The 18845-nt window shown below is 41.4% G+C and overlaps 2 protein-coding genes across 5 annotated transcripts in view; one reads left to right on the plus strand and one right to left on the minus strand.

The window, feature by feature from the left end:
• The window catches only part of nuf2 (UF2 component of NDC80 kinetochore complex), a 33300-nt gene extending 30942 nt beyond the window's left edge, over positions 1 to 2358 (minus strand). For 3 of the 4 annotated variants that reach the window (XM_029774215.1, XM_029774212.1, XM_029774213.1), the window contains exon 1: positions 2 to 88. The gene's annotated coding sequence lies outside the window, so the exon portion shown is untranslated. Of the gene's footprint in view, position 1; positions 89 to 2341 lie in introns of those variants that run through there. The other variant, XM_029774214.1, reaches the window with a different exon arrangement.
• A 544-nt stretch (positions 2359 to 2902) lies between these two features.
• LOC115207242 (cellular nucleic acid-binding protein) lies at positions 2903 to 17527 on the plus strand. The gene is made up of 6 exons (XM_029774216.1): positions 2903 to 3182; positions 8922 to 9043; positions 10126 to 10191; positions 10663 to 10733; positions 16383 to 16510; positions 16926 to 17527. The coding sequence occupies exons 2-6, from the start codon at positions 8941 to 8943 to the stop codon at positions 17041 to 17043; spliced, it is 486 nt and encodes a 161-aa protein (XP_029630076.1). The 5' UTR covers positions 2903 to 3182; positions 8922 to 8940; the 3' UTR covers positions 17044 to 17527.
• Positions 17528 to 18845: the final 1318 nt, after the last annotated feature.

Genomic DNA, 18845 nt, shown 5'->3' on the forward strand with positions numbered 1-18845 from the left:
CCTGATATTGTGTTGTTGACGACGGAGCAAACAAGTCGCTAACTATTCCACGTCAGGTATTTTGATTTTTGGCGCTTTCGCGGTAACTTCCGTGTTTTTCTTATTCGTCTGTTGATTATTGGTGAGCAACAGCGCCACCGCATGGTTTGGGGTCGTCACTGGTTTAAACAGCCACAAAGTTATAAACCATGCCCATTTCTACAGTTTCTCTTCTTAAAATCTCATTTTCAACCTAACCTTAACCACAATGCAAACACTTGGTGGCAGGTAGCCTAGTGATTAGAGCATTGGGCCGGTAACCAAAAGGTTGTTGGAAAAAATCCTGAGCTGACAAGATAAAAATCTGTTGTTCTGCCCCTGAACAAGGCAGTTAACCCACTGTACCCTGGTAGGCTGTGATTGTAAATAAGAATTTGTTCTTAACTGACTTGCCTAGTTAAGATAAATTAGCCTAACCTTAAATGATGATCAAAAACCATTTCAGTTTTCATTAATTTTTAAGACTTTTTGTAAAGTTAACAATAAAACTCATTTAGAACACGCAGTCCCAATCTACATCCGGTTAGCTAGCTGCCGCAGAGAACTCCACATGTCAAGTGCATGTTACAAGCAGAAAGGTAAACAAAGTCTACTTATAAAGACGGAAAAGCTGGGTTACATGTAGCATAGTCAGTGTATGGAGAAGTCAGGGCTAGCCAGCCAGACACTTCAGAGGACATGGGCTCCTTGGCCTGGGCCACGTTGGGTATGTTTTTATATTCTGGAATGTTCAGTTGAATGGAAACGGTGCTGTACTGAATGACGAGTTGGAAAACGGGGAGGGGTTGGGTTGTGAAACGCTGTCAGCATGGCCAATGTAGCCTAGTGGTTAAAGCGTTGGGCCAGTAACCGAAAGGTTCCCATCTAGCAAAGAGGAATCGGTTCCATGGGACCGGAACTGATTGAATCAGCCAGGAATCGGGTGTTGGACTCGGCCCGGAATCAAAATGAATGACTGCCCAGAATCTACCCAAGTACATCGGCCGTTTCCGCCTACCGGAATTCAGCCGACTTTGGCGGCATCTTAAAGAATCCCCCCAGAAGCGGCCCGATGAAAATGTAAATAAATGTATTAGAGACCGATTAATCGGAATGGGCAATTAATTATTGCCGATTTCAAGTTTTCATAACAATCGGTAATCAGTATTTTTGGACACCGATATGCCGATTTTTATATATATATTTTTTTACATACCTTTATTTAACTAGGCAAGTCAGTTAAGAACACATTCTTATTTTCAATTATGGTCTAGGAACGGTGGGTTAACTGCCTTGTTCAGGGCAGAACGACAGATTTTTACCTTGTCAGTTCGGGGATTCATTTTTGAAACCTTCCGGTTACTAGTCCAATGCAATAACCACCTGCCTTACATTGCACTCCACGAGGAGCCTGCGTGGCAGTTACGCGAGGGCAGCAAGAAGCCAAGGTAAGTTGCTAGCTAGCATTAAACTTATCTTATAAAAAACAATCAATCTTAACATAATCACTAGTTAACTACACATGGTTGATATTACTAGTTTATCTAGCGTGTCCTGCGTTGCATATAATCGATGCGGTGCCTGTTAATTTCTCATCGAATCACAGCCTACTTCGACAAACAGGTGATTTAACAAGCGCATTTGCAAAAAAAGCACTGTCGTTGCACCAATGTACCTAACCATAAACATCAATGCCTTTCTTTAAAATCAATACACAAGTATATATTTTTAAACCTGCATATTTAGTTAATATTGCCTGCTAACATGAATTTCTTATAACTAGGGAAATTGTGTCACTTCTCTTGTGTTCAGTGCAAGCAGAGTCAGGGTATATGCAGCAGTATGGGCCGCCTGGCTCATTGCGAACTGTGTGAAGTCCATTTATTCCTAACAAAGGCCGTAATTAATTATGACATAACATTGAAGGTTGTACAATGTAACAGCAACATTTAGATTTAGGGATGCCATCCGTTAGATAAAATATGGAACGGTTCCGTATTTCACTGAAAGAATACACGTTTTGTTTTCGAAATGATAGTTTCCGGATTCGACCATTTCGCTATACTCGCAATAACATCTGCTAACCATGTGTATGTGACCAATAAAATTTGATTTGAAATGTTAGGCGTTCCTGAGAAAAGGACAGCCAAATAGGCCTACCAATTAACATTTATCCATTAGCTAAAGTTAAACTATGCCCTGGCACCATAGAAATCTATCAAAGGTTTGATACTTCGGCACTATAGACAGGGATCGGTAGTCTACTTTGTGAGCGGCTGTCTGGCTAACACATTTGATTAATAAATTGGGGGTGAACGCCGACCTTGCAGGGAGCCCTAGAGAAACTGTGTTACACCAGTGTCCTGAAGACGGCCTTATCGGTGGTCTGGGTATGTGGCGAAAGGGAGGACATGACATGGACGTTGTGCTCCTTCATCAAGTTCAGGAACTCCATGTTGAAGACGAGGCTACTGTCAGTCAAAATCAAATAAAATTTTATTTGTCACGAGCCGAATACAACCTTACAGAGAAAGCTTACTTACAAGCCCTTAACCAACAATGCAGTTTTAAGAAAAATAAGTGTTGAGTTAAAAATATTTAAAGAGCAACAGTAAAATAGCAGTAGCGAGGCTATATACAGGGGGTACCGGTACAAAGTCAATGTATGGGGGCACAGGTTAGTCGAGGTAATATGTACATGTAGGAGTTAAAGTGACTATGCATAGATAATAAACAGAGAGTAGAGGCAGCGTAAAATTGTGTGTGTGGGGGGGCCCTTGAGAAAGGCACTTAACCCTAATTGTAGGGAGAAAGCTATTTTTACCAGAAGCCTGCCAGCTCCTGGAGTCTAGAGGTACATGTCCTGACTCTGCTCTGTCAGAGCACCTCTCATTTTCTCCTCACTCCACTGATTGTTTCATCCATTTAACTCTTTTATTTTTTTACTGTACATGGCGTGACGGTTTAACAAGGCTCCTTCCAACAGATACATGCAGTATAAACACAGAGGCCTAGTATGGGGGGCCGACTTAATGTAACTGTCTGAAAACCAGAGCAGAGCCGTGTGCAGAAGCAGCGCCCATGTGGAGGGGAGAAGGACAGGACCGTGTGCAAACCGCGTGTGGCGCAGAGGAGAGACCGAAAACAACCAGGCGCAGTCTGAGGTGAGTGGCTGTAATAAAGGACAACAATATAACCTGTGGAAGATATGTTTAAATACTTCACATGTGTCGTAAAGATTCGCAGTCTGTCTAAAGTACGACCGAAATGTAAATAAATGCACGACGAGCTGCTGTGATTCCTTGGCTAGCTAGCTAACGTTAAATACATTTTCTTACAACGCACTTTGGTCTACTGCGAGCGGGAAAGGTGCAGAATTTAATTATTTATTTTTTCCAGATCCAGACTTTGTCTCGAGAAAAAAAATCAGCAAATGTATTGAACTCACAATTTGAAATGATTTTTATAAAACGCATATCGTCTTTGTTTTGGTGTTGTTTACCTAGTTAGCCACCGTAGACAGATACAGTGGTATCGAAGACTACACGGTTTCTAAACCCCGCGAGACTTCCGACCGCGCAGGCCGGGATTTGAGAAGTCTCAGGAAGGATTGTTCACTTCTCAACATTTCCCCAAATGTAAAGGCGCAACCTGGATTGAACATGTTAATACTCCAACCGCGTGAAAATGACAAACTGACACGTTTTCATTTTTAATTAAAAACAACTTTATATAAGAGTGCATTTTTGATTTGACGGTTTGCACATGCGTAGTTCGGCGTGGGAATGAGCGTAGCGACGTCGCCTATTTCTAATTTTTTTTATCGCAACAATAATAACAATATCACACATCAATACAGGGACATTCCTGTGAATACAATTACATTTTTTTTTAAATAATATAACACAAGGCAAACCCCTCGCCCCCCCCCCCAAAAGAAATTCAGGACATCATTAATATGTAACAATGAGACATTAACAGACATTCAGAGACAAGACTTCTAATTTTTTCAACTTTTTAAATTTCACAAGTTTGAGGGATTTAGAAAATTGTTACAGTTCAATGAAAAAAAAGAGAGGAATTTTTCCATGATTAGACAGACATCATTTCAACCATTTAATTCTAAAAGCACCCACTAACGATTCAAAATCAATAGCCTGTAATCCTGTAATCCTCCACGATCATAGTCTTTCACTAATTGTGATTTCCGAATATAATGCGTTTTATTCCTCCAAACAAATCTAAATAACAGAATTTACTTTCTTGAATGTTATTAGAAGAAAGAAAAAAGGGACTGACTTGGGTAAATTATTCTAGATAAACCATCTGTCTTGGACAAAAGAATGGAATTAATCCTGTTTTTGATGTTTAAAGATTCTCTATCTGAAACGTTTTTAGTGATAACAACTCCTAAATATTTAACTTCCTTTTTAACAGGTATGGAGGGAATGTTGCCGGAGTATGACATCGCCTAGTTACAGTGGTTGTCAACTGATTTTGCCTGGGGACCCAAATTTGACAATGACAATTAAATCGCGACCCAATATTATGGACTATTGATTCCATTTTGTAATGTCATATTGCAGCTGTCTTCTTGGCACTCTTCACTTCAAATCAAATTTAATTTGTCACATACACATAGTTAGCAGATGTTAATGCGAGTGTAGCGAAATGCTTGTGCTTCTAGTTCCAACAGTGCAGTAATATCTAACAAGTAATCTAACCATTTCACAACAACTACAACCTAATACACACATCTAAAAGGGGTGAATGAGAATGTCCATATAAGTATATGGATGAGTGATGGCCGAGCGGCATAGGCAAGGTGCAATATATAAAATAACTATATACATGTGCTATGAGTAATGTGAGATATGTAAACATGATTAAAGTGGCATTATTTAGAGTTGCATTGTATAAAGTGACTAATGATGTAGGCAGCAGCCTCTCTGAGTTAGTGTTGGCTGTTTAACAGTCTGATGGCCTTGAGATAGAAGCTGTTTCTCAATTTCTCGGTTCCAGCTTTGATGCACCTGTACTGACCTCGCCTTCTGGATGATAGCGGGGTGAACAGGCAGTGGCTCGGGTGGTTGTTCCTGTGACATCGGGTGCTGTAGGTGTCATGGAGGGCCGGTAGTTTGCCCCCGGTGATGCGTTGGACCCACCGATCCTGTAGAGGTTAACAGGTTTTTTCAGTGTGTCACCGTGCGCTTTGTTGATCAGATTCTGAATCTTGAAATCAGCATTGGGAAACATGTCAATCCTCCCGTTAGAAACATGATTTGCCCAAAGAGTAAGCTTCATCTTGAAGGAATCCACTTTGTCCATCTGTTCAAATCGATTGTACCCCGGTCCCTTTCTTTGGCACATTGAGCAAATTCAGATGATCAATAATACCCGGCAGGTAGGCAACCTTCGCGAGCCATTCCTCACAATCGAAATGTTCAGTCAGAGGTGACTTGTTTGCCACGTTTCTTTCAGAAATCTCAGCTTGAAGCTCAACAAAGCGACGATTCATCAAGCTGCAGTGCGTAATGTCCACTTGCACTGATGCGCTCTGATGTCTGGCGCGTTGTCCTCTGACATTTCCTGGATTCTCCTCCTCATGGTGTCAAGGATAAGGGTATGATGGTTTTAAGTTTGTTGGTGGCTGACTCTCCCAACATTTCAGTGCACATATCAATCGCAGCAGGGAGTATGAGATCCTCTGAGCTGGTGTGGGCTTTTTTGCACTTAGCAATGCGCTGGGCCACAAGGCGTGATGCGCAAAGTGCCTTTTCTTGTACCGTTCAGTCGTTATTCAATGAATCTTGTGAGGCCTCCAGATATTGACATTTTATTTTACAGTCAGCTGTCTTATCTTTGGCTTGGATTCTTGGTGTCCAGATGCCTTATCCTTTTGGAGGGTTTCATGCTCTCATTGGCTAACAGCTCATTCCATAGGATGCACAGCGGTCTACACTCACCCTGCCTGTCTTCTATATATGTAAAAGCGTATTTGATGAAGTCGGGGTGGTATTTTCTCTTCTTGACAGGGACCGGGTTGTCTGCCTTGTTGACATTGGAAGCAGCAGTAGACAAAGAGGAAGCTGCACCTTTTAAAAACTGGTCCATGATTTTAATCTGACAGCTAGCCTACATGTGCAATGTTGCAGAACGACATTTTTACTGGATCAGTGTGTGTGTGTTGAGAAATCTGTCATTTCATTGGATCAGTGTTTGTGTGTGTGTGTGTGGGGCGAGAACGTTATTGTATTGGTCAGTGAGGATGTGCCAACCCTCTGAAAATAGCTAGCCATTTCACTCTGCACGTGTAAAGTCAGCAACAATAAGCGGTGCGATGGTATCCTTTCAAAATAAAAGTTTATTTGCAGCGGTTACCTTTCAAAATAATATTTTTTTTTTTTTTATATATTCCTGCGACCCCTTAAAATCCTCCCGCGACCCCCACGTTGAGAATCACTGGCCTAGTATGATTGGGGATTTACAGTGCATTCGGAAAGTATTCAGACTCCTTGAATTCTTCCACATGTTGTTCCGTTACAGCCTTATTTAAAAAATGTCTAGTCTACACACTACTCCATAATGACAAAGCAAAAACATGTTTTTAGACATGTTTGCTAATTTCTTCAAAATAAAAACGGAAATATCACATTTACATAAGTATTCAGACCCTTTACTCAGTACTTTGTTGAAGCACCTTTGGCAGCGATTACAACCTCAAGTCTTCTTGGGTATGACGCTACGAGCTTGGCACACCTGTATTTGGGGAGTTTCTCCCATTCTTCTCTGCAGATCCTCTCAAGCTCTGTCAGGTTGGATGGGGAATGTCGCTGCACAGCTATTTTCAGGTCTCTCCAGAGTAGAGGTTGACCGATTTATGATTTTTCAACGCCAATACCGGTTATTGGAGGACCAAAAAAAGCCAATATCGATTAATCGGCTGATTTTTATATATATAATTTGTAATAATGACAATTACAACAATACTGAATGAACACTTATTTTAACTTAATATAATACATAAATAAAATCAATTTTGTCTCAAATAAATAATGAACATGTTCAATTTGGTTTAAATAATGCAAAAACAAAGTGTTGAAGGAGAAAGTAAAAGTGCAATATGTGCCATGTAAAAAAGCTAATGTTTAAGTTCCTTGCTCAGAACATGAGAACATATGAAAGCTGGTGGTTCCTTTTAACATGAGTCTTCAATATTCCCAGTTCAGAAGTTTCAGGTTGAAGTTATTATAGGAATTATGATGCGTGAACTATTTCTCTATACCATTTTGTATTTCATATACCTTTGACTATTGGATGGTCTTAACTGTGTTCTCGGGGACCTTCAATGCTGCAGAAATGTTTTGGTACCCTTCCCCAGATCTGTGCCTCAACACAATCCTGTCTCGAAGCTCTATGGGAAAATCCTTCCACCTCATGGCTTGGTTTTTGCTCTGTCATGCACAGTCAACTGTTGGACCTTATATAGACAGGTGTGGGTGCCTTTCAAAATCATGTCCAATCAATTGAATTTACCACAGGTGGACTCCAATAAAGTTGTAGAAACATCTCAAGGATGATCAATGGAAACAGGATGCACCTGAGCTCAATTTCAAGTCTCATAGCAAAAGGTCTGAATACTTATGGAAATAAAGTATTTCTGTTTTCTTTCACTTTGTCATTATGGGGTGTTGTGTGTAGATTGAGGAAAAACATTTTATTGAATACATTCTATAATAAGGCTGTAACGTAACAATGTGGAAAAGGGGAAGGGGTCTGAATGCAGTGTGTGTGTGTGTGTGTGTGTGTGTGTGTGTGTGTGTGTGTGTGTGTGTGTGTGTGTGTGTGTGTGTGTGTACAGTACCAGTCAAAAGTTTGGACACACCTACTCATTCAAAAGTTTCTTTATTTTTTCTATTTTCTACATTGTATAATAATAGTGAAGACATCAAAACTATGAAATAACACATATGGAATCATGTAGTAACCAAAAACGTGTTAAACAAATCAAAATATATTTGACATTCTTCAAAGTAGCCTTCCTTTGCCTTGATGACAGCTTTGCACACTCTTGGTATTCTCTCATCCAGATTCTCAAATCATATACATTTATTTTAATGCATTCAATATTATTTTTCCAGTCTTCTCGTTGTCGGAGTGTGTCCACAAATGTGGACTGTCCCGAGCTCACTGGCGTGGGAAACTCTGAGGGCCCAGAATATTTTATACAATGTTGCAAGTTTGTGGCTACACATGGCCTGTCTGCAAATGTGATTTATAGGATATTTAGTTTTACCAGGATATTTTCTACCTGCAGGCTGCAATGTTATTTTTGGGGGGGCTTTATGTAGGCTATTTTTACGTAGTTGGCAACGGAAATAGAAGTTACCTTTTAGGTTTGTTTGTTTTCATTTAGATTTGGATAGAATTTTGAAGAAATAAAGACGTTATAATAAATTAAACAGTTTCATGAAAATTTGCATATGAAAACCATAACTGGCAAGCAGATCGGTAGAAATGGTAAAATAAACTGGCATACAACATGAGAAAGGTTGACGACTCCTAGAGTAATGGCAGAATCAGCGAAAGCCAGCAGGAGCGGGAGGAGAATGGTTGGGTCAGGTTAAGGGTTTTCTCTTCTCCTTATCTAGATCTCTGGCACCCTCTTGAGGCATCAAAACTTAAGCTTAAAGCATCAAACCAGCTCAATGCACATAGTTGATTTTATTCAAACACATAGGGTGTGTCTCTATATGAAAAAATTACACATTGAAATATTTAGAGAAATCAATTGGTCGAAGAACAAATGACTTTTGGTCTACCAAGATTTTGTTTAATCGGGGACAGCCCTAGACTGTCTGGCTATATTAGGGCTGACTGTATGTGTCTGTCTCTCTCCTCAGGTTGTAGGAACTAGTGGAGATGAGTAGTAATGAGTGTTTTGGATGCGGACGTACCGGCCACTGGATCAAGAACTGTCCGAATGCCGGGCGGGGACGAGGCAAGGGCCGCGGGAGGGGGAAAGGTAAAGTACTGACTACATTACAGGGTAGTGATCAATAGACGGGGAAAGGTAAGGTACTGACTACATTACAGGGTAGTGATCAATAGACAGGGAAAGGTAAGGTACTGACTACATTACAGGGTAGTGATCAATAGACGGGGAAAGGTAAGGTACTGACTACATTACAGGGTAGTGATCAATAGACGGGGAAAGGTAAGGTACTGACTACATTACAGGGTAGTGATCAATAGACAGGGAAAGGTAAGGTACTGACTACATTACAGGGTAGTGATCAATAGACGGGGAAAGGTAAGGTACTGACTACATTACAGGGTAGTGATCAATAGACGGGGAAAGGTAAGGTACTGACTACATTACAGGGTAGTGATCAATAGACGGGGAAAGGTAAGGTACTGACTACATTACAGGGTAGTGATCAATAGACAGGGAAAGGTAAGGTACTGACTACATTACAGGGTAGTGATCAATAGACAGGGAAAGGTAAGGTACTGACTACATTAAAGGATAAATGAAAGGGCAAAGTTTTAGTAAAAACGCTTTGAAACTGTAAATTAATGTTCAGGTAGTATTCAACCTTCCCATGCAACTCAGTTTCAAAATGTTTTCTCCTGTTTGGTGTTCCAGAGCATGGCCCTGGGCAGCACTGAGCCTGTGTGTTAACGTGGCCCTGGGCAGCACTGAGCCTGTGTGCTAACGTGGCCCTGGGCAGCACTGAGCCTGTGTGCTAACGTGGCCCTGGGCAGCACTGAGCCTGTGTGTTAACGTGGCCCTGGGCAGCACTGAGCCTGTGTGCTAACGTGGCCCTGGGCAGCACTGAGCCTGTGTGTTAACGTGGCCCTGGGCAGCACTGAGCCTGTGTGCTAACGTGGCCCTGGGCAGCACTGAGCCTGTGTGCTAACGTGGCCCTGGGCAGCACTGAGCCTGTGTGCTAACGTGGCCCTGGGCAGCACTGAGCCTGTGTGCTAACGTGGCCCTGGGCAGCACTGAGCCTGTGTGTTAACTTCTAAGTCAATTCCTATTGCCACATGTCTAGCAAAGCAATGATGTGATTTTCCAATAATAATGTTCTTCCTGTTCCTCAGATCTGTTCTGCTATCGCTGTGGAGAGCCTGGTCACGTCGCCAGGGACTGTGAGAGGACTGAGGATGGTGAGGACGTCTCCATCTTAGAACAATGTTGACCACACTTGTGTGGACATCACACCAATTTAGAAGTTTGACTGGTAGTCTGATGTTGGGTTAGTGAGATGTTCCTGTATGTGTTAGTTCTCTCCCAGCGTGTTATAACTGTTCTCTGTTTCTGTTATAACTGTTCTGTGTTTCTGCAGCGTGCTATAACTGTTCTGTGTTTCTGTTATAACTGTTCTGTGTTTCTGCAGTGTGTTATAACTGTTCTGTGTTTCTGCTATAACTGTTCTGTGTTTCTGCAGCGTGTTATAACTGTTCTGTGTTTCTGCTATAACTGTTCTGTGTTTCTGCTATAACTGTCCTGTGTTTCTGCTATAACTGTTCTGTGTTTCTGCTATAACTGTTCTGTGTTTCTGCTATAACTGTTCTGTTTTTCTGTTATAACTGTCCTGTGTTTCTGCAGCGTGTTATAACTGTCCTGTGTTTCTGCAGCGTGTTATAACTGTGGTCGTGGAGGACACATCTCCAGAGACTGTAAGGAGCCCAAGAAGGAGAGGGAACAGGTGTGTTATATCTGTCAAGGCTTGGGTGTTGTAGTATTATTATGCAGGCCGGTGTGCTCATGTTATTATTAGGTCCCTATAAAATCACTTTTAATTTTTTTGCCCGATTCTGTTTTTTGTTGTTGTGGGGGGTGGTGTAGTTTCCTTTAATACAAGTGTTCACCAGCCAGAGACCGTTGTTTGGTTAGCAGTGTTTCTGTAGCACAGCCACCTAGCACTGTTGTTTGGTTAACAGTGTTTCTGTAGTACAGCCACCTAGCACTGTTGTTTGGTTAGCGTTGTTTCTGTAGTACAGCCACCTAGCACTGTTGTTTGGTTAGCGGTGTTTCTGTAGTACAGCCACCTAGCACTGTTGTTTGGTTAGCGGTGTTTCTGTAGCACAGCCACCTAGCGCTGTTGTTTGGTTAGCAGTGTTTCTGTAGCACAGCCACCTAGCACTGTTGTTTGGTTAACAGTGTTTCTGTAGCACAGCCACCTAGCACTGTTGTTTGGTTAGCAGTGTTTCTGTAGCACAGCCACCTAGCACTGTTGTTTGGTTAACAGTGTTTCTGTAGCACAGCCACCTAGCACTGTTGTTTGGTTAGCGGTGTTTCTGTAATAAAGCCTGTATTTGGGGACTGTGAAAAGACCCCTGGTGGCATGTCTGGCGGGGTAAGTGTGTGTGTCAGATCTGTGTGTAGTTGACTATGTAAAAAATGTGGGATTTAACACAATCTCATTTTTTTATTTAACTAGGCAAGTCAATTAAAAACATATTCTTATTTACAATGACGGCCTGGGATAAAACATTTAAATGTTTTTAAAGAGCAAGACATGCCGCTTTGTTCTGGGTCAGCTGCAGCTTAAAGATCTTTCCTTGCAGCACTCGACCACATGACTGGACAATAATAAAGATAAGACAAAACTAGAGCCTGCAGGACTTGCTTTGTGGAGTGTGGTGTCAAAAAAGCAGAGCATCTCTTTATTACGGACAGACCTCTCCCCATCTTTACAACCATTGAATCTATGTGTTTTGACCGTGACAGTTTACAATCTGAGGTAACACCAAGTAATTTAGTCTCCTCAACTTGTTCAACAGCCACACCATTCATTACCAGATTCAGCTGAGGTCTAGAACTTAAGGAATGATTTGTACCAAACACAAAGCTCTTAGTTTTAGATGTTCAGGACCAGTTTATTACTGGCCACCCATTCCAAAACAGACTGCAACTCTTTGTTAAGGGTTTCAGTGACTTCATTAGCTGTGGTTACTGATGCGACTGTGGTTGAATCAACAGCATACATGAACACACAGGCTTTGTTTAATGTAGAGGTTGACCGATTATGATTTTTCAGCGCCGATACCGATTTATTGGAGGACCAAGAAAAGCCAATACCGATTAATCGGACGAATTACATTTTTTTAATAATAATTATATATATTTTTTATATATATGTGTAATAATTACAACACTACTGAATGAACAATGAACACTTTTATTTTAACTTAATATAATACATAACTAAAATCAATTTAGTCTCAAATAAATAATGAGGCATTTTCAATTTGGTTTAAATAATGCAAAAACAAAGTGTTGGAGAAGAAAGTAAAAGTGCAATATTTGCCATGTAAAAAAGCTAACGTTTAAGTTCCTTGCTCAGCACATGTGAAAGCTGGTGGTTCAATATTCCCAGTTAAGAAGTTTTAGGTTGTCGTTATTATTTATAGCAATTATGACGCAACGACTATTTCTCTCTATACAATTTGTATTTCATATACGTTTGACTATTGGATGTTCTTATAGGCACTTTAGTATTGCCAGCCTAATCTTGGGAGTTCATAGGCTTGAAGTCATAAACAGGGCTGTGCTTCAAGCATTGCTAACAGCTGCTGGCAAACGCAGTAAAGTGCTGTTTGAATGAACGCTTATAAGTCTGCTGCTGCCTACCACCGCTCAGTCAGACTGCTCTATCAAATCATAGACTTAATTATAATAAACACACAGAAATACGAGCCGTTGGTCATTAATATGGTCAAATCCGGAAACTATCATTTCGAAAACAAAACGTTTATTCTTTCAGTGAAATACGGAACCGTTATGCATTTTATCTAACGGGTGGCAACCCTAAGTCTAAATATTGCTGTTACATTGCACAACCTTCAATGTTATGTCATAATTATGTAAAATTCAGGCAAATTAATTACAGGCTTTGTTAGGAATAAATGGCCTTTCAACAGTTCGCAACGAGCCAGGCGGCCCAAACTGCTGCATATACCCTGACTCTGCTTGCACTGAACGCAAGAGAAGTGACACAATTTCCCTAGTTAATATTGCCTGCTAACATGCATTTCTTTTAACTAAATATGCAGGTTTAAAAATATATACTTCTGTGTATTGATTTTAAGGAAGGCATTGATGTTTATGGTTAGGTACATTTGTGCAACGATTGTGCTTTTGTTAAATCATCACCCGTTTGGCGAAGTCGAAGTAGGCTGTGATTCGATGATAAATTAACAGGCACCGCATTGATTATATGCAACGCAGAACAAGCTAGTTAACCTAGTAATATCAACCATGTGTAGTTAACTAGTGATTATGTAAAGATTTATTGTTTTTTCTAAGGTAAGTTTAATGCTAGCTAGCAACTTACCTTGGTTCCTTGCAGCCACAAGGTCCTTTTGACGCTGCACTTGCATAACAGGTGGTCAGCCTGCCACGCAGTTTCCTCGTGGATTGCAATGTAATCGGCCATAATCGGCGTCCAAATAGTCTGATTACCGATTGTTATGGAAACATGAATTCGGCCCTAAATAATCGGCCATGCCAATTAATCGGTTGATCTCTAGTTTAATGCCAGTGCCAGGTCATTGGTAAAAATAGACCTGTTTGTTGTTGGCATTTCCTGCCTAAGTTTGTAATTAATGAAATAATTTCCATCTGATTTGATGAAAGATGGAATTGAATTTCTGCCCATAATATAATTTATAGTTTTACGTTTTTTCCCATTTTTCTTTATCATTGATCTTGGCTTCATAATACAGTTTCTTCTTTTTGTTGAGTTTAGTCACATAATTTGCAGTTAGTCAGCCAGTCAGATGTACAGCCAGGCTTATTCGCCACTCCTTTTGCCCCATCTCTTTCAACTACACAGTTTATTAATTCCTCATCAATCCGTGGAGCCTTAACAGTTCGAGCAGTCAGTTTCTTAACATGAATGTTTTTCAATAATTAGAAGCAATTTCATAAATTCATCAAGTGCAGCGTATGGATGCTCCTCATTAATCACATCAGACCAACAAATATTTGTAACATCATCGACATAAGAGTCACAGCTAAATCTTTTGTATGATCTCTCATACACTATGTTAGGCCCAGCTGTTGGAACTTTGGCTTTCCTGGATATAGCCACTATATTGTGATCGCTGCATCCAATGGGTACGGATACAGCTTTAGAACAAAGTTCTACAGTATTAGTAAAAATGTGATCGATACATGTGGATGATCTTGTTCCTGTAGTGTTTGTAAACACCCTGGTAGGTTGATTAATAACCTGAACCAGATTACAGGCACTAGTTACTGTAAGAAGCTTCCTCTTGAGCAGACAGCTTGATGAAAAACAGTCAATATTCAGGTCCCCAAGAAAGTAGACCTCTCTGTTTACATCACATACACTATCAAGCATTTCACACACATTATTTAGATACTGACTGTTAACACTTGGTTGCCTATAGAAACACCCCAAAGGAAAAGGCTTTGGCAATAAGCTCTCCTCTGAGCATTACAGGGATGTGGCTCTGAATATACAGTTGAAGTTGGAAGTTAACATAAACCTTAGCCAAATAAATTTAAACTCAGTTTTTCACAATTCCTGACATTTAATCCTAGTAAAAATTCCCTGTCTTAGGTCAGTTAGGATCACAACTTTATTTTAAGAATGTGAAATGTCAGAATAATAGTAGAGAGAATGATTTATTTCAGCTTTTATTTCTTTCATCACATTCCCAGTGGGTCAGAAGTTTACATACACTCAATTAGTATTCGGTAGCATTGCCTTTAAAATTGTTTAACTTGGGTCAAACGTTTCGGGTAGGCTTCCACAAGCTTCCCACAATAAGATGGGTGAATTTTGTCCCATTCCTCCTGACAGAGCTGGTGTAACTGAGTCAGGTCTGTAGGCCTCCTTGCTCGCACACGCTTTTTCAGTTCTGCCCACAAATGTTCTATAGGACTGAGGTCAAGGCTTTGTGATGGCCACTCCAATACCTTGACTTTGTTGTCCTTAAGCCATTTTGCCACAACTTTGGAAGTATGCTTGGGGTCATTGTCCATTTGGAAGACCCATTTGCGACCAAGCTTTAACTTCCTGACTGATGTCTTGAAATGTTGCTTCAATATATCCACATAATTTTCCTCCCTCATGATCCCATCTATTTTGTGAAGTGCATCAGTCCTGTGTGCTGCGGGGTTGAAGCTACGAACCCATAGGCTTGCCGCTCTCATACCTTCCAGGAGGGAGGGTGGACATTGAGCCTGTCATAGCAGATGTAAGCAATGTCACCACGCGCTCTGGCAGCTTTCATGTCTGGGATCAGTTCTTTCCTCTTCTGGGCCACAGCTTCAGGATAGTCCTCGTTGAGGAAGATGTACCGTCCTCTCAAGTTCTTGGCTCTTTCAAGAACAGCTACCTTGTCCTTGAACCTCAGGAACTTGACCACTATCGGCCTTGGTCTGTCACCTGGACCGGTGGCCGGGGGCGGTGGTGGGTTTTCCAGTCCTGTGGGCCGCGATCCACCTCAATCTTCTTGTGGTGCATCTTCAATTTCTCAGAGATCATTTCCCTCACTTTGTCCTCAGACTCCGTCCAAGTCTCATGTGGAGATTCTGCAATTCCGTCCACAGCCATGTTGTTCCGTCTTGATTGTCCCTCGGAGATAATCTGATATCTCCGTCATTGTTATCACGGATTCACACACACAACTGTTCCTCAGGTCCTGAACCTCTCTGGTCAGGTCGTCCATTCTTTTATTTAGTTGAATCCACCAGTATTTGGACAAAACACTTGAAAATATTTTCTTGTTGTAACAGCTGCTTTTAGAACTCTCTTTGTTCGTATTTAAAATGATCCTTCACCTGTCCTCAACGGTACTCCCGCCAGCTTTGGTCTTTGTCATGGTAACAACGTAGGTTACACTGTTATTCCTCTCAGTTCCAGACAGGGCAGGTCTCAGGGAAGATTGAAAATAACAACAACAAATAGCAGGGGTCTAGACAGCAACAGGCCCAGGAGAGTCCGCTGTCCCAGCCATAATGGATAACCGCGTTGCAGGCTGCGTTCAGGCCCTCAAGAAAACCCCGCTAGCTTGATAGCCTAGCTGCCTATCTGCTATGCCAAACAGCTCCTCAGACCGCTCCTTGGTCGGCAGGATGACTGGACATATAGTAGTGGTCCCAGCAACTGATGCTGACTGCGTCTGTATTCCGTCCACATTTTCCACAATGCAGGTTTTATAGGCCCCTAATATAATGCAGGTGTGTTATCACTGTGGCAAGGCCGGTGATTATATTCTTAATTGTTACTGTTATAATGCTATACAGGTCTGTTATAACTGTGGCAAGGCCGGGGTGTTATGTCATTGTGTTACTGTTATCATGTTATAATGCTATACAGGTATGTTATAACTGTGGCAAGGCCGGCCATGTGGCCCGGGACTGTGACCATGCCAACGAGCAGAAGTGCTACTCCTGTGGAGGCTTCGGACACATCCAGAAGGGCTGTGACAAGGTCAAATGTTACAGGTGAGTTATCACACATCCAGAAGGGCTGTGACCAGGTCAAGTGTTACAGGTGAGTTAACACACATAGACATCCAGAAGGGCTGTGAGAACATATTGTTTTGTTACCATGTCAGTGTCTCGTTAAGCTGCTTCCCTGTGATATGTTTGAGTTGTGGCAGCCATGAACAGCTTTATAAATGGACATCAAGAATTGTGTGTGTGTGTGTGTGTGTGTGTTGATCAGCAGGCAGGACTTCTGTATCCGGTACAAATTAGTTGGTATCAGGCCTAAACATCACCTTTCCAAAAGATGAGACGTTATAGCATTCTTGTTTAAATATCAGGACATAAAACGTTGTCCCGAATAACAAATGAATGAAAACACTGTCTCTTGTCTTCGCTAAACCTCATCTCTCTCCTCTCTGTCTCCCACCAGGTGTGGTGAGATCGGCCATGTTGCCGTCCAGTGCAGCAAGGCCAGCGAAGTCAACTGCTACAACTGTGGAAAGTCTGGTCACCTGGCTAAAGAATGCACCATCGAGGCCACGGCCTAGTGCTCTGCTGCCTTCCTACGCCCCTCCCTTTTCACATGGATGGTTGTATTATTTTGTCTGAATCGTCCCCTCTGGCCCACAGCTACGGAGGATAGTCCCACACCAGTCCGCTGGAAAAGCAGGACAGGGGGGGGGGGAAACATCCACTTTCTGCATTTAATCAAACATGTTTGTTTAGTTTGGTAGAGGTTAATGTATAATGCTTGTTAAAGAAACCCCTTTCCATGCCACTGGTGACCAGGGATGAATGATGAGTGGATGCCCTCCCTACCAGGTCTGGGAAACCAGCACTTAGTGAGAGTGAGTGGGTAGGAAGTCTGAGCTTCCCATAAAGATTGACTTTGTTTTAGTTTTCTTGAACAAAACGGAGTCTACCTGCAAGAGAGTGACTGACGTGCGACAGCAGCACCGGCCAGCGGTCATTATGTTTACGGTTCAGTCCAACGGCAGCAGGCAGGCAGATAGACGGCAGCATGCAGACAGACAGACAGTCCAACGGCAGCAGGCAGGCAGATAGACGGCAGCATGCAGGCAGACAGACAGTCCAACGGCAGCAGGCAGGCAGACAGATAGACGGCAGCAGGCAGACGGAGACAACCCCCCCAACACTGTATGAATACTGTGAGAGAAATTACAAGATTGTTATAATACTTTTATTGCATCAAATGGCTGTTTTATGCAACAGAATAGAGGGTTCTTATAACTCTATTGTGTCTGTGTGAACTGAAAGTGGGCCTCTGGGAGATTTAACACTGACAGGAGATTTCCGATGTCTTTTGGGTGATAAAACCTAAAGAGACCGCATTCCATAGCATGACTTAATGTTTCTGTTCTATATGGTACCAGGGAGAGATGACCCCAGGGCCAGACCCTGGTCTCTACACAATGAGTACTGTTTTTACAGCAGATACTGTCTGCTGTGAATAACAAGTATCTTTCATACTAATCTTAACCTTGTGACCCGTTCCATACATCTGTTGTTTGTCATGTAGACTGAAAGGGGTGTATCTTGGCTGTAAAAGACCTTTGTACTTTTGTCTCGGGGCTCTAAACGAATCGTCTGAGGGTGATTCATCTCTAAACGAATCGTCTGAGGGTGATTCGTCGACCATCATTATCGTAGAGCACTCAATCGATTCACTTTATATGTGTGTGTTGTATTGACCTGCTCCCTTATTAATAAGTGAATAAAGATTTAGTTTAAGTATAACTCTGACTTGTGATAAGTTTCTCTCATTTTATTGTAAAGAAATTAACCAACACAATAGACAGTCACAGCAAATAAAATAAAATGATTATCAATTCATAAAAGGTGCATTTCTTTGAACAGTGTCAGTTGTTGAAGGTCCAACACACTGCAGAAAGTTTTGATCCCATGATTGGAGCAAGGTGATGTATTATAACCATGGAGAAAGATAAAACTTCAACAAGGAACGAGTAGATAAGAAAATATAAATGTTTTTTTTTTGTACAATATATCACTTCGACTACTGTAAAAATATAATTTGCTTGTACTCCATGTTTAAGTGGAAAGGTAATGCAACTGAAGTCCTAGGATATTAAAATGTCTAATGTAATTTGAACCTGAATAAAGCACAGGAAGGGGAGTTAGACTGAACATTGAGTTCATATCTTCAAACGGTTAATGTATTCTGTTTATTCACCTTGACGTTTAATGACAACACATGAGGTTGGTGGCATCCCTCAGCAGCCTCCACTGATTGACAAGCATGTTTACAAACTACGAGTACATACAGTATTTTTTCTCACTGTCTCATGGAGTATTGATGACACATTCTACA

The sequence above is a fragment of the Salmo trutta genome, chromosome 14, assembly GCF_901001165.1.
Source record: "Salmo trutta chromosome 14, fSalTru1.1, whole genome shotgun sequence".
Taxonomy (NCBI): Eukaryota; Metazoa; Chordata; class Actinopteri; order Salmoniformes; family Salmonidae; genus Salmo; species Salmo trutta.